This window comes from Chiloscyllium punctatum, chromosome 2 (assembly GCF_047496795.1).
Source record: "Chiloscyllium punctatum isolate Juve2018m chromosome 2, sChiPun1.3, whole genome shotgun sequence".
In the NCBI taxonomy this organism is placed as follows: Eukaryota; Metazoa; Chordata; class Chondrichthyes; order Orectolobiformes; family Hemiscylliidae; genus Chiloscyllium; species Chiloscyllium punctatum.
In genome coordinates this window covers 154,418,058-154,433,658 of record NC_092740.1, presented here as the reverse complement: position 1 = coordinate 154,433,658, position 15,601 = coordinate 154,418,058, and the positions used below count along the sequence as shown (strand labels likewise).

Genomic DNA, 15,601 nt, shown 5'->3' with positions numbered 1-15,601 from the left:
AAGCCGTCGGAGTTTATGTGCCCAAGTGGGAAATGCATCCCTGGACGATGGTTATGTGATGGTAATGCTGACTGTAAATATGGGTCTGATGAAAGCCCTGGAATATGTTGTAAGTATCCATGGTTTCTGAATGGAGTGGTTGCATTTTTAGTAATTCATCTCAGTAATGGGAATACTTTTTTAGATGTTCTGATAAACCTGTTTCATTTAACCAAATCACCAACCCAAGTGACTAACAGGGAATGTTCTTTATAAAGTGCACTTCTAATGTTGACTGAAATGTGATTTACATTGTTAACACTGAAGTGTTTCTGAAGCATGATTTTTCTATGTGGGATTGCACAAGAATACAACCCTTTTATAGAAGAACTACCTGTACAGTCTATAGCTTTTTTTGGTTTTTTGTTTTGCTTAATGAATTGCCTCAAAGCATTAGACTTCAACCTTTTTAATTTCTGCTGAGTGAATGCAGAATTTGGCGCATTATATAACTTTACTCCAGGTGACCTACTGCGGCACTTTCAAATAACTAAGTTCAATATCTGGGTAACTCAGCTGTCAGACTGAGACTTGCTGAACTTGAGTTACAACTTCCAGTATTCGTGAATCAAACTTTCAAATCAAATTGCTAGAAAAACACTGCAGGTCTGACAGCCTCTGGAGGGAACACAGTAAATGTCCAGGGCAACTTCTGCTTTCCCTTAGTTTTTCCAGCAGTTTGATCTCCACTGCAACTGTTCATTGTTTTTTTTTGGATTGCAACTTGATTTGTTTACTGTCCAGATCAGAATCCTATCTGTAGAAATGAGGCCAACAGTAATCTATCGAATCTTGATGGGTCTCTACCAAGATGTTGCCTTTGTAGGTAATGGCACTTCAAATAAAAAAATCTGCACCAGAAGCTTGGTTTTTGCTGTGATTTTTGCTTTTCTTTATCATCTTGGTATTTTGATTTGTCTAAATTCTTATAACCTAGTGTTTTTATTTTCAGATGTGAAAATGTGCAAACTCCATGAAATAAGCTGTGGCCCTGGATCATCCCAATGCATTCCTGTCTCTTGGAGATGTGATGGTGAACAGGACTGTGATAATGGTGGTGATGAGGAGGATTGTGGTAAGTCCAGTTAATTTAAAAAATTGCTCCATCTTCCTCAAGCAGACAAAGGTAACCCTGAACTGCAGAAGCTAGGAGCAAACGCTAAAATCTAGGTATCATTCTGATGAAACTACACTATATTTTCTCCCTGGCTAATATCCTTGTATGGAGCCCAAATCTTGGTGCTCCAGGTGTGGTTAAATTTTTGGAAAGCCGGAATGCAGCAGGGCCTGGGGAGACTTCAGTGAAAGTAAAGGATTTATACAAGCTGGTTGCATTCATTTTTGCTTTTGTAAAAGCTGGACAGTACTTGATTGTCATTTATAAATATACAATGCAAACACTCAGGTCCAACTCTTCAATGTCCACAATATGTCCTAATCTGATCCTACTTGGCCCATATCCTTCAACCCTTCCTATTCACATCATAAAGCTTTTTTTTTTAAGAAATGTTTGTACCAGCCTCCCCACTTCCTCCTGGCAGCTCATTTTCATACATGCGCCACCTCTACATGGAAAAACTCCCCCTGATCTAAAACCTATGCCCTCTAGTTCTGGACTTCTCCTCTCCCCCAAACCACACCCCACCCCCCCCCCCCCACCCTTTCCATGCCCCTAATTTTATAAACTTCTATGGTCACCCCTGTGGTTTTGCTCCAGGGAAAATAGCCCCAGCCTATTTAGTTTCTCCAAGGGTTTTGTTTTTCAGCAACACTTTTTTTTTTTTTCCCCCCCCAGGGGCTTATCATTTAAGTGTATAAGTCCTGCCCTGATTTGTATTTCCAAAATGCAGCACCTCACTTGTCAAAACTGAATTTTATCCACTGATACTTGGTCTAATTTGATAAAGATATCACTGTACTGAGGTAACCTCCAATTTTGGTGTCATTTGCAAACTCCGTATACCTCCTATGTTCATCCAAATAATTTTATCCACTTAATTTGAGATGGAAAGGGAATGTGAATTCTCACTTCTAACCTGTAGGACGAATGGACTTTAAATCTGGCTGGCTGAAGTGTTCTGCTTTGAGTGAAAGTGAACATTCCAAATGGCATCCATCAACATTGGGTCAATTCTGATCCCTTTGAAAAAGGATTGGGAGCACAAAATAACCAGAGAATTGACTGCTCAGCTGTTTTTATTGCTGGCTCATCATTTCAAATACTGTAAATCTAACTTTGCAAATCAAACTAAAATTCCAAGGTTGTGTGTGTACTATTTTAAGCAGCCTTAATCAGCAATGTAATGTTTCCATGAGTATTCAAGTATCCTTCCAATAGATTTATCTACTAAAAAATTTTTAGTCTTGTTGAAGCAATCTGAACCACTTGTTGTTTTTCCAGGTTCTGCTACTTGTGATCTAACTAAGTTTACCTGCTCCACTGGTAGATGTGTTTCAATGACATTTGTCTGCAATGGTGCAGATGACTGTGGTGATGGAAGTGATGAAAAAGGCTGTGCACCAACTTTCTGTGGCCCACATGAATTTCACTGCAATAGTTCAGAATGCATTCCCTGGAGTTGGGTGTGTGATACAAATGCTGATTGTGCTGACCAATCTGATGAATCACCAGACCACTGTGGACATATCCATCCTCCAATGACCTGTCCTCCCAATACAATTCAGTGTGGCTCAGGTGAATGTATCCATAGTCGGTGGTACTGTGATGGTGATATTGACTGCAAAGATGGAAGTGATGAAGTCAACTGTTGTGAGTACTCCAACCTCTCATCTGCTTGGACAACTCCCCTATCTAATTGTGCTGTAGCTTTTGGGGCAGATGGTGGGAATAAGACAGTGACAATTCCCAAGATTTACTAATTTGGTGACCTGAGACACTTTATCAACTAACTACTTGACAGAAGTATCTTGACACCTTTGATCACCATTTGATCTCTGCCTTGAAACTGTTATGAAATAGTTCCTCTTCCATTGCTCGAGTCTATAGCTTTCAGGCCAGTTTTTGTAGATACACCTCATTCACCATTTTAAACAATGGTGAGCTATTTGTGGTTGTGTACAAGACCACTGCTGTTTTGGTGCATGACTACTGTAAACTAGGCAGGCTGTGTCTATATAAATGGCATACTCCATTCGAAAGGGATGTTGAAAAGACTAATGGCACTGAAAAACACAGCAGGCAGCATCCAAGGAGCAGGAGAATCTGTCAGGCATAAGGATCCCTGGTGAAGGGCTTATGCCTGAAATGTCAGTTCTCCTGCTCCTCAGTTGCTGCCTGACTGGCTGGCTGTGCTTTTCTAGCACCCTGCTCTGACTCTGATCTCCAACATCTGCAGTCCTTGCTTTAAGATCAGAGCACTGTAAAGCTACTTTCCATTGTAGCTATCTGTACTAAAATATCTTGATCTGTTTTCAATCTGCTGGATTTAGAATCAATTAACTTAATTTGCTGATGGGAGCAGAAAGTTTTTGCCTAAGACATGGTATACAACTTTCCACTCCTTTTTTTAGGGCATTACATTTTTAACATGTAGATCCCCAGGGAGTATAACTTATTACAATGATGCCTGTCCATCTTATTATCCCCCCCCAGTTCTGTTGATTAACAAAAATTTAAAGCAGAACTTCAAACTCAAACTACTTTTTTAAAAGCACTGAAACTGCGTATTATTCCCTCAATGGTGATTTTCAGATCACCAAACCACATCACTGAACTTTGCACACTAACTTTCTGCTATTTCTTATTGCTCCTGATTAAATTGTAACATGGGAGTTCTTGCAGCAAGAGGTACTGGAGGCTTGGACCTCTTTCAAATCTAGGTGAGATTGTAAATCTGATCTGAAGTCCAGAATCTAGACTTTCAAAATGAAGCAGAGCTGTAGTTACTGTTAACTATGTGCTTTTAGTATTCCTTCTATTTTTAAAACTATATTTACTGTTCTAACTTTTCAGCTCTTCACACATGTAGACCAGATCACTTCAGATGCAGTGATGGTGCTTGTGTCCTTAATGACCGAAAATGCGATGGACTTAAAGATTGTCTTGATGCCAGTGATGAATTTGGCTGCCAAAATGGTAAATGCTCAGTATTATTGGAATGACCTATCTGAAGTTCTAAATTACAAATTTATTACTTTTTTTTTTCCCATCTGTAGCTACAGAGTGTACAGGAGTCACTGAATTTAAATGTGGCAGTGGTGAATGCATAAATATCAATAAGGTTTGTGACCAGCATCATGACTGCAGAGATTGGAGTGATGAACCATCCAAATGTAGTAAGTATTGATCAGTCTCACCCTCTGCTTATCTAGTTTAAGATTGCTTGCCTGTGCAAGATGTATTTTGATGTGGTAATCTTTTTAAAGGGAAAAATTCAGTTTTCCAGCTCTACCACACTCTGGGTTTTCCTTAAACTCATCCCCTGCAAATGGTGGGACTAGAACTAAATTGCAAACACCTAACCTCTTTAAAGTTCTGGTAGTGTTTTGCACACTGACAGAATGCTTGTTATTTGCTTTCAATCATTTTTTCTAAGATGTAATTTTAAAAGCCATATACTGATCAGAATATTTGCCAGAAATAAGTTAAGACCTTTTTTGGATTGTCATGTAGTCAAACAAAACTCTTAGATAAAGCTTTCATCTTGTATACCAGAACTGATCCAATGCTTAATTTCAAAGGAACACTGCATGAGAAGGGGGCTGGCAGCAAATCAACTGGTTTTGAGGTGGTGCCAGGGTAAATGTAGCAAGGAAGTATTGTTTCCTTTCAGTGCAACACCTGGATCTTCTCTCTTTCCATCTGCCTGCCCCCTCTTCCCCACCTTCCTTGAAGAACCTGGTCAGTGCACATGAATCAAGATTAGAGTGGTGCTGGAAAAGCACAGCAGGTCAGGAAAATTGACGTTTTGGGCAAAAGCCAGAAACTTCTATCTTCCCGCTGCCTGATCTGTGCTTTTCCAGCACAACTGATCTCTAGCATCTGCAGTCCTCTCTCCCTTTTCATCTCCTGCACATGCTTGTCTCGCTTTGAACAAGTATAAGTGAGCTGTGATACTGGCCTGGCAGATTGTAATTTCTAAATTTTGGTGAACTGACTTGTTCAGTTAATGCTGTCCAACTGCAAAGCCATAACTAACACTTCACGTGATTTGGGTCTTGCAAGCACTGGCTATGTTACAGACAAAGGGACATTTGAGTTCAGCTGAGAATCTAGAAGCCAGGCTGCATGCTGTACTTTGAACCACATTCTTTGTCCATTGGATATGAGCACTGTCTTTCTTGAAGCTAACATGGATTGTGCAACATGTAATCAATGGGAACACCTGTGGAGGAATGTGGGAGATGGCCTTTTTTCAAATGGGAGATTGAAACATTGCCATGGTGAAATCAGTCAATTTTCCAACCAACCTATACTCGTAGTATAAAATATTGTCACATCAATCTTGCATTTTCTATGGCCCAGCTTAACTGCAAGACCAACATGAAGCTTTCCACAATATGGTTGTGTACTTGCTGACTTTCAGAAGTTTGTAACAAATTGCATTTTTGAAGTATTTCCGATATTGTGAAGTTTCATTGCACTCCATTTGAAGGGTATCAACAAGACATTGTGTGTAAGCTTCTGGGCCATGACCATAGCTAGAAGGACCACAATCTGCCAGACACCCCAGTGCAGATGCTTCACAAGTTTGTTTTTTTATCTTTTCTAAGTCCTGTTTGATTTTTGCAAACTTTTAAAGGAGACCTTGAAGAGGAAGTACAACAGGACTAGGAGATAGCAGTCCACTCCATTGTGGTTTCAGCAGAATTCCAGTCCCTCTTTAAGGACTCTGTCCTGTCAGTGTAAATAGCATTCCACTTCTACAGATGTCTGTGCTAAAAGGTCCTACTAGGATAGGAATCTCCTAGTTAATGATCTCTCTTCCCCTATCCCCATTTGTTTTTAGTTACTAGATTCATAATCTAAAACACTTCAACTCTAATCAGCCCTATGTTGATTTGGGGCATTTCCTTTAGGATAAAAATGTAGTTGAAGGCTCCCAACCTTGAGTCCAGTATCTGGTCCTACCAGCTTCAGTTGTCAAACTCATCTGGTTGGGTCAAATTTGAAAAAATCTAAATAGATCTTGAACTGTTTTCATTACAAAATGTGGCATGAGCTAAACTATTGTAATGCAAAATGTCAGCTTAGCTTTTGTAATTAATGGTCAAACCTCAGCTCATTCAAATCAAACTATCTATTTTTAGATGAGGGCTAAAGTGTGTTCTTTCCTCCCCAGATGTGAATGAATGCTTGGAAGACAATGGTGGCTGTTCTCACCTTTGTAAGGATCTGATTATTGGTTATGAATGTGATTGTCCTGCTGGTTTCAAATTAACTGCTAAAAACTGTGAAGGTAAGCTTGTTAAACTCTATTCTAGAAGGACATGGTGACTTATTCTATAACATTTAAAGGGATATTGGTGCTTTATTTGCAGATATTGATGAGTGCAAGAATGTTGGGACCTGCAGTCAAACTTGCATCAATTTAGAAGGAAGCTATTTGTGCAAGTGTCACATTGGATATCTCATGGACCCAGCTAGTGGAGTTTGCAAGGCTGTAGGCAAGTATCTAGTCCAAACAAGAGTATTGGGTCTGTCTTGGCAATGTGCTGCTTTAGCCTCATTTTAATACAAATTTGAATGTTTTTAAGGGACCTTATTTTAAAAATGTTTATTGCACTTGTCACTCAATTCAGAATTTAGTAATTGAACTGAACAGAAATGCTCTTTTCAGGAAAGTGCCCACATGCACATCCACCCATTTCCCAACTTGGGGTTCAACTTGGACCAATGAAACTTCTTTGGCAATGTGGTACCAGTCAGCTCTTGATGCTCATGTCCAATGTCTTGTGCATGATAAAGACAAACTGGTCCATCACTCAATACTTCAACAGAACCATCACCAGGAAACTTCACCTATGTTTGTGCTAGAGTTAAGTGGTTTGATGCTTACTCCAGTAAGTGAGACTACTTTCTAGTCTAGGGAAAGCTGGACAATCCTTTTTTTCCACAGCAAGGAAGGGACATGAGCAGTCTTTAGCCGGTAGAATAAAGGAGAACCCTAAGCTTTGAGTATGAGGAATAAAAGGATGATTCTGGTAGGAATGGGGCAGTCAAAGACCGAAGTGAAGTTGTGGAACCTGGAGATTGGAGAGGAGCTAAATGAATATTTTGCATTCCTTAAAAGGAGACTATTGTATCTCCGTCTTCTCTACAAGTTCTTAGACTAGAAAGGTTAGGAAGGAGATGTTAACTTTCACCTAGAATTAAGTTCCCTGAGCTGGATGGGATTTGAGGATTCTCTAGGAAGCTAGAGAGGTGGTGTTGGAGCTTTTTGGCTTTGATCTTTTGAGTTGTCATGGTCTACAGGTTTAGCACTAGAGGACTGGAGGATTACAAATGTCTCCTTTTTTAAGAAGGGCAGTAGAGATAGCCAGGTAATAGACCAGTGAGCCTTGTCTGCTGTAGGAAGAGTTTTTGGAAGGGATTATAAAGAATTATCTTGCAAGCAACAATTTGATTTGGAGATAGTTAACATGGCTTAGCCAAGAGTAGGTCATGTCTCAAAGTGTTTTGAGAAGCTGATCAAGCATGTGGATGAGGGTAGGATAGTTGATGTGGTATACATGAACTTCAGGAAAGCCTTTTGATAAAGTTTTGCATGGTAGGCTATTAGAGAAAATGCAAGGCATAGGATTGAGGTTAAGTTAGCAGTTTGGATTTGAAACTGGCTTTCTGAAAGAAGGCACCAAGTGGTGATGGAAAGTCTAGTTACTAATGGTGTGCCACAAGAATCTCTTTGGGATCACTGGTGTTTGTCATTTTACAAAAATGACATGGATGCAGGCATATGTGGATGGGTTAGTAAGTTTGCAGATGACCCCCAACCCCCTGGCCACACTATATCCCACCATCATCCATGTGCTTATCCAACGATTGTTTAAATGTCCCTAATGTGGCTGAGTTAAGTACATTGGCAGGTAGGGTATTCTACACCCTTACCCCCTCTGTAAAGAACCTGCCTCTGACATCTGTCTTTTTAAATCTATCGCCCTTGAATTTATAGTACGCCCCCTCTTACAAGCTGATGTTGTCATCTTAGGGTAGGCAGTGAAAGTCTCTTTCCTATCTAATCTTCTGATCATCTTGTCCTTGGATAAGCATATGGATGATGGGATAGTGTAGGTGGATGGGCTTAGATTAGTTCACAGGTTGGCACAAAGAACAGGCCCTTTAGCCCTCAATGCTCATTCTGAAGGGGTCAAGAGTGAACATGCACAAAGAGCAGCAGGGTTCTGACCCAGCTTTAAAGGACCATGTTCTTTAAAGGACCATGTTCTATTCCTCACTGCAGCATGTCACAACCCTATTAACTGCACTTGGGTCCATTACAATTCTTACAGTTGATAGTTCTTTGCAGGCTTTTCAAATGAATGACAATGTTAAGGTAAATGGTTTTTTGGTCACTGGCTGACTTGATGCTGAAAGTGGACTGGTTTTCCCTCCCCTCTGCCCCAGTATAAAAATAAAGCAAGATATCCAACCACAATCTCTGCCAAGAATCTGTTAGTGATAGAGGGCACACCACAACCACTGAAATTCAGTAATAAAACATGCATAGTTTGGATGGCTAAGACACTCCCACTAGCTTTGGGAAACCATTGTTTCAGCTTTACCTTTCAAATTTAAAACAAACTGTCATCCTATTTTGACTGGAATTTATTCATTTTGAATATCAGATTTCCATTATCTGAAGAATTTAGATCTGTCCTCTGACCTGTCTTATTCCAATATAGTGCTTACAATTTCCTCTACATGGAAACTCTGGATTTAATTTGTTTAAATCTTTAAAAGCCATTACCACTCCAGTCTAGCTGATCCCTTGAAATTTTAAATGGTGTGTCGAATGGGCAAGGGATCAGCTGATATCTGAATGTTCCTTTTGGCAATCTAATGGATCAAAAGAAAAATACCTTTTTTTATTTTGGTCATTTTTAGGGGAGAAAAGTGTTTTTGAAGCTATCAAATGCCCACTGGAGGGCAGTAACTAATCGCCTAAACCCTGTTCATGCACTGACTGCAGGCAATCCACACCAATCACCAGCAGTTTGCTTTTGAGAGCTAGCAGATTGTGAATCTCCACTTGATTTAAAACTGTACCGAGCTCCTGGCGACATGGTTTTTTTTTTGGCTTGTTTTTAAATTGTCAATGCTGTTTTCATTCCAACTTCATGCTTGTCTATTTTAAACAGGGGAGAAAGTGAGGTCTGCAGATGCTGCAGTATTTTAAACCACCTAAATTGCAGTTGATTTTCAACAGAACTTGATCAAGACCTGGGATCTCCAGATAGGAGTGACTTGAATTCAAGTTACCCTTTGCTCAAAAAGCATTAAATCATTTCAGTGGCATTTGTTTCCTCAACAGAAATTAGTACTTTCTAAGCTCCTGTTGCTGATGAACTTGTTTCTGCAGGCTCTCGGAAGGTGCAGGTTAATGGAATTCGGTTTTTAGGCAATCCTTTTTAGTACCAAGAGAATCTAATGAATCAATACGCCTTGAGCACTTTCCCACAACTTCCAGAGAATAGCCACAAGCTACTAAACTGGAGCTTGCTTCATTTCATTTTTGCTGTGAGGATTTTAGGATAAACTAATGGCTCATTTTACTTCAACTTCAAGATCTGATCAGTTAACTAACAGTGAGGAATGCAGATGCTGGCTTTGTGGCTTTGAAAAAGCACAGCAGGTCAGGCAGCATTCAAGGAGCAGGAGAATTGATGTTTTGGCATAAGCTCTTCAGAAATGAGGCTTGTGTCAGGGCTGAGAAATGGAAGGTGGGTTTGGGGTGAGGAGAAGATGGGTTAAAGGGGAGTGATGAACAGGTCTGGAGGATGGTGCTGAGTTGGAGGCTTGGGACTGGGATAATATTGGGAGGAGAAATGAAGAAGCTGTTGAGATCCACATTTATCCAATGTTTGCAGGGTCCTAACGCATAAGTCTTTCCTCCATGTACCAATTATACCTCCTTCCCAAGATTCACAAACCTGATTTTTTTTCCCAGTTGACTCTTTCTTTGTCTTGCCCAGTGCCTGTCCCACCAAACTCATGTCTTCCTACCTTGACACTGACAATGTCCTGTCCCCCTCAATCCAGGAACTCCCCACCTATGTTCCAGACTCCACCATGCCCTTCACCTCCAAAGATTTTCATTTACTAGCTCCCAGCATCACCTCTTCACCTTGGACATTCAATCCCTGGACACTTCGATCTGCCACAAAGGTCTCCAAGCCTTCCATTCTTCCCCTCCCGCCATCCCAACCAGTACCCTTCCATCAACTACACCCTCATCCGCCTGGCTGAAATGGTCCTCGCCCTCGACAACTTCTCCTTCCAATCCTCCCACTTACTCCAAACCAAAGGGGCCATGGGCCCCAGCTATGCCTGCCTGTTTGTCAGATATGTGAAATAGTCCATCTCCTACAGTTTACACCAGCAGCACCACCACCACCATCCTTCTCCTTCCTCTCCCCACCCTTGCCGTTCCTCCATTACATCGAGGACTGTATCAGCACTGCCTTGTGTTCCCATGAGATTGAGCAGCTCGTCAACTTTACTAACACCTTCCACCCCAACTTCAAATTCACCTGGACCACCTTGGAAACCTCCCCTTCCTGGACCTCTCGATCTCTGGTGGCCGACTAGCCACAGACATGCTACGAGCCCACTGGCCTCTACAGCTACGTAGACTACACCACCCACCATACCTTGTTTTCTTTTAAAATCCCTTATTCCCAATTCCTCCATCTTGTCCCAGGATGACCAATTCCACCTCCAAGTCCCAATGGCCATCTTCCATGATCACAACTTCTGTTCCCACATGGTTGACGATGCCCTCCAGCACATCTCCATTTCATGTACCATCACCCTTGAGCCCCACCCCTACCAATGCAACAAGGACAGAGCCTCCCTACCCATTCTCATGTTCCACCTCACAAACGTCTGCATGCAATGCATCCTCCTCTGTCGCTTCCAAACAGGTCCAGCTATCTTTCCCTTCCCAGCCCTATCAGCATTCTGGAAAGACTGTTCTCTCCAACTCCATCAGGTCCACACCCCATTCCCTGTCACAGCAAAGTCACCTTTCTCAGCTACCTTCCTCCCCACCCCCCCTCCCATTATATCTCTGTCCAACCCACAAGCCTCATTCCTGATGAAGGACCCATGTCTGAAACATTTGATTCTCTTGCTGCTCTGCTGCCTGACCTGCTGTGCTCTCCAGCACCCCCCTCTCTACTGTTAACTAACATGGGCAATATAATGCAACTTTTGAAACTGGTGACCAGAATTGTACACAGTATTTTGAAAGAGGCCTCACAAATGTCCTCTGTTAGAACATGGTATCCAACTCCCTATACTCATGTGCTCCGTTAAATGAAGGAAAGTGCACCAAATGCTGCATTCACCATCCTGTCCACTTGTGACCCCACTTTTAATGTACTATACAGATCTTGGGTGAAAATGTATTGAGACAGATGAGGTTTTGTGCTATACAGAAGCAGCCAAATGCTGAGTTAATGGGTTGGTTTAACAGGGCCACTAATTTTTACCAAAATTACTTTCCATGGGCCTATAAATGCCTTGGGGAAACTGACAAGTTGGTGAATTTGGCAAAAGGCGTTTTAATCTTTTAAAAATGCTATTCTATTGATCTATTTCTAATAGGCAAGGAGCCATATTTAATCTTCACAAATCGTCATGACATCAGAAAACTGGGATTGCACCACAAAGAGTACAGGCAGCTAGTTGCACAGCTGAGAAATGTTGTAGCACTGGATATTGATGTGTCTGAGCAGATGATCTTCTGGGCTGACCTGGGAGAGCGGGCAATTTTCAGGTAACTTACATTTTCAGCAATGTACCTTGCTGGAGAAACCCAGCACCACTGGCAACGGCAGAATAAAATGAAGGGTCACTGACTCAATGTTTAATTGCTGCTTCTTTGATATATCTGGACTGGATTTTCTCTAGCAATTACTTCACATTTCCAACATCTAATTTTTTTATTTAAATCCTCCTTTGTATCAATCTTTTGAAATTGATCCAGTATACTGTCTAACTAGCTGCTTAGATTAAATTGGACAAAATGCTTTCAAAATACCTCCATCTTGCAATATTTTGTCACTGAATGGTTATCCTAATTTTTTAATTGTATTAAATGAGAACACTTTTTTTGTAAGTGAATTTAAAACCTTTCTCTGGTCATAAATGTAATCTAGAAACAATATTCAATGGCTTAATATAAAAGGTGCTTCAAGCCGTTTTGTTTAATGTATTGTATTTCAGTACTTGGTAATGCTGTAGTCTGCATAACGATTTGGACACTCCCAGTAAATCAGAATCACTTGCTTACACTTTTTCTCCTGTATTTGTGAACAATACCCTTGGTCCAAGAGTTAAGTTTTTTTTTATTGAAGGCTAAAATGAACTAACTCTAACCATCATCATATTTCCACAGTATGCCAATGGATGAACAAACTGGCAATGCTACTATTTCCAGGATTGTTAATAATGTAAGAACTCATGTAGGCATTGCTGTTGACTGGATCTACAACAACATTTACTGGACTGATATGGGTGCTCGGACCATTTCTGTTACAAGCTTTGATGGAATCCGAAGGAAAACTCTCTTTGACAACAACTTGAGAGAACCAGCTTCTGTAGCAGTTGATCCTCTGCTGGGGTATGAACTTTCTATTAAAATGGAATAGAACAGAACACCAATAGCCTATTCAAAATGCACCTTGGTTTAGTCCAAATTAAAGCATGATTTAATAAGTTTTAGATCCCTTTCCAAAATGTCAAATATGCATAGTTTGCACTATATTAACATTTTTATTTGCTTTCACTTTAGTGTTTTGGTCTGGAGGTTTTTCCTGATATTTACTTCAAATATTTGATTTCAATGTAATTTTTTTAGGCTGACTCTCTAACCATTATAGCTGGGGTTGTCAGTCGTGCCTAATCTACTCCTGGAGGTTTCTTATGATTTGCTCCACCCTCCAATCATTAGACACCCCAAATCTCTGCTTTGTATTAGCTTCTGGCAATTAGAAGCAAAAGAACCTGCCCAATTGGATGGTGCTTGATTCAGCCAAAAAAATTCCTTCAAATTTTTGCTATCTTTGAAAAATGTGAATTTGTTTTAAATCTGTGGTGTAGTCATACAGTGCAGACAGACCCTTCGGTCTAACTAATCCATGCTGAGCATAATCCTGAGTAAATTATTCTACCTGTTGCTCCTGGCCCATATCCTTCCCAATCTTTACCAGTCATGGACTTGTCTAAGTGTCTCTTAAATGTTGTAACTGTGCCTGCATCCACTTTCTCAAAGTTCATTCCACAAATGAACCACCCTCTGTTTTCCTAAAAGAAAAACTGTCCCTCCGTCTTAAACTTCCCTCACCTTGAAAATATGCTTCCTAGTCTTGAAACTCCCACATTAGCAAAAAGACGATAACCATTATAGACAGTTAATGTTCATTTTATAAACTTGTGTAAAGGTCACCTCTCACCTCCCTCTCATTCTGGGATGAAGACTGGGAAGCCCCAGCCTGCCTTTTTTTTTTAGAACTCAAACCTTTTATTCCTTGCAATGTTTTGGTGAATCCCTTCTAAACCCCCTCCAGCTAATGCCCTTTCTATAACAGGGTGACCAGAACTGGACAGTACTCCAGAAGAGGCTTCTATAATCTGTACAACCCCTCAAGCCTTGGGAGGTGATAGCTTGAGCAGAAGGAAGCAAGCAGGGAAACTGTATGACTTGTGGGTAAAAATTGACATGCAATAAATGTGAGGTTATGCACTTTGACTAAACAGAAAGCCATGCCTTCTGGCAAGTTGCTTCTGAATTGAATGCCAAAGGTCATCTGATAACAGCAATGACTTAAAGATTTTTGGTAAATTGGAAGGGATTGTGCAATGAGACGGGGATATCGTGTGTGCCAGTTACTGGGGTAAATAGGCAGGTGCACAGGTGGTGAAGACAAATGTTATGTTGGGCCTTCATAGTGAGAGGACTAGTGTACAGGAGCAGGGATGCCTTGCTGCCAGTGTACCAGGCCTTGGTAAGCCCATACCTGGACTATTAAATAGGCTTTTGGTCTCTGCCTGAGGAAGGATGCTCTGGCTATGGAAGGGTTTCAAAGGGTTCAAGGTTTGAGAAGTGCTCGTTGTGGTTCTGTTAGCTGAACTGGGAATTTGTGTTGCAGATGTTTCGTCCCTTGTCTAGGTGACATCCTCAGTGCTTGGGAGCCTCCTGTGAAGTGCTTCTGTGATCTTTCCTCCGGCATTTATAGTGGTTTGTCTCTGCCGCTTCCGGTTGTCAGTTCCAGCTATCTGCTGCAGTAGTCGATATATTGGGTCCAGGTCGATTGTGCTTATTGATTGAATCTGTGGATGTGTCATGCCTCTAGGAATTCCCTGGCTGTTCTGTTTGATTTGTTCTATAATAGTGTTGTCCCAGTCGAACTTGTTACTTATCAGTGTGTGTGGCTACTAAGGATACCCGTGCAATTTCATCAACAGATGCCTAAGGGAAAGACAACAGAATGAGGACATGCCGCAACCCAAAGGACTAGCCACATTACTATACATCAGAACATTCCTGAACTGACAGCCAGAATACTACGACCACTAGGACTCATAACAGCGCACAAACCAACAGCCACTCTCAGACAACAACTCACCAGGACAAAGGACCTGATACCCAGCATGAGCAAAACCAACATAGTGTACAAAGTCACATGCAGGGACTACACAAGCACTACATAGGACAAACAGGAAGACAGTTAATGATTTGTATCCATGAACACTAACTGGCCATGAAACGACATGACCAGCTATCCTTAGCCACACACACAGATGACAAGCAACATGAATTTGACTGGGACAACACTACTATTATAGGACAAGCCAAACAGAACAGCCAGGGAATTCCTAGAGGGATGGCACTCATCCACAGATTCAATCAATAAGCACATCGACCTGGACCCAATATACCGACCACTGCAACAGACAGCTGGAACTGACAACCGGAAGCAGCAGATTCAAACCACTACAAATGCCAGAGGAAAGATCACAGAAGCGCTTCACAGGAGGCTCCCAAGCACTGAGGATGTCACCTAGACAAGGGACGAAACATCTGCAACACAAATTCCCAGCTCGGCAACCAGAACCACAACAATTTCAAAGGGTTATCAGACTGATTCCTGGGATGATGGGACTGATTTTTATGGCCAGGGACTGGAACAATTCAGGGGTGTCAAACATACTAGAGCTTGGAACAGGGAGTGGCTTGGAGGATGTTGCTTATGGAAGCTTCCAAATTAATTTCTACATGGTAGATGTAGGAAGGATGCTTTGACAGGAATATGCAACCGAAGATCACTCAGGAATGAGATGAAACTTCACCAGAGTGGGATTCTGTCACAGCAAAGT

The 15,601-nt window shown here is 41.2% G+C and overlaps 1 protein-coding gene across 1 annotated transcript in view; it reads left to right on the top strand.

Annotated features, from left to right (window-relative positions):
- The first annotated feature begins 60 nt into the window (after nucleotides 1-60).
- LOC140492007 (very low-density lipoprotein receptor-like) overlaps nucleotides 61-15,601 on the top strand; it is a 54,815-nt gene continuing 39,274 nt past the window's right edge. Inside the window, exons 1-9 of the mRNA XM_072590601.1 lie at nucleotides 61-109; nucleotides 992-1,123; nucleotides 2,441-2,809; nucleotides 4,013-4,135; nucleotides 4,216-4,335; nucleotides 6,342-6,458; nucleotides 6,541-6,666; nucleotides 11,828-11,999; nucleotides 12,621-12,845. Of these exons, the coding sequence (XP_072446702.1) occupies nucleotides 1,000-1,123; nucleotides 2,441-2,809; nucleotides 4,013-4,135; nucleotides 4,216-4,335; nucleotides 6,342-6,458; nucleotides 6,541-6,666; nucleotides 11,828-11,999; nucleotides 12,621-12,845 (1,376 nt within the window). The 5' untranslated portion in view covers nucleotides 61-109; nucleotides 992-999. The remainder of the gene's footprint in view (nucleotides 110-991; nucleotides 1,124-2,440; nucleotides 2,810-4,012; nucleotides 4,136-4,215; nucleotides 4,336-6,341; nucleotides 6,459-6,540; nucleotides 6,667-11,827; nucleotides 12,000-12,620; nucleotides 12,846-15,601) is intronic.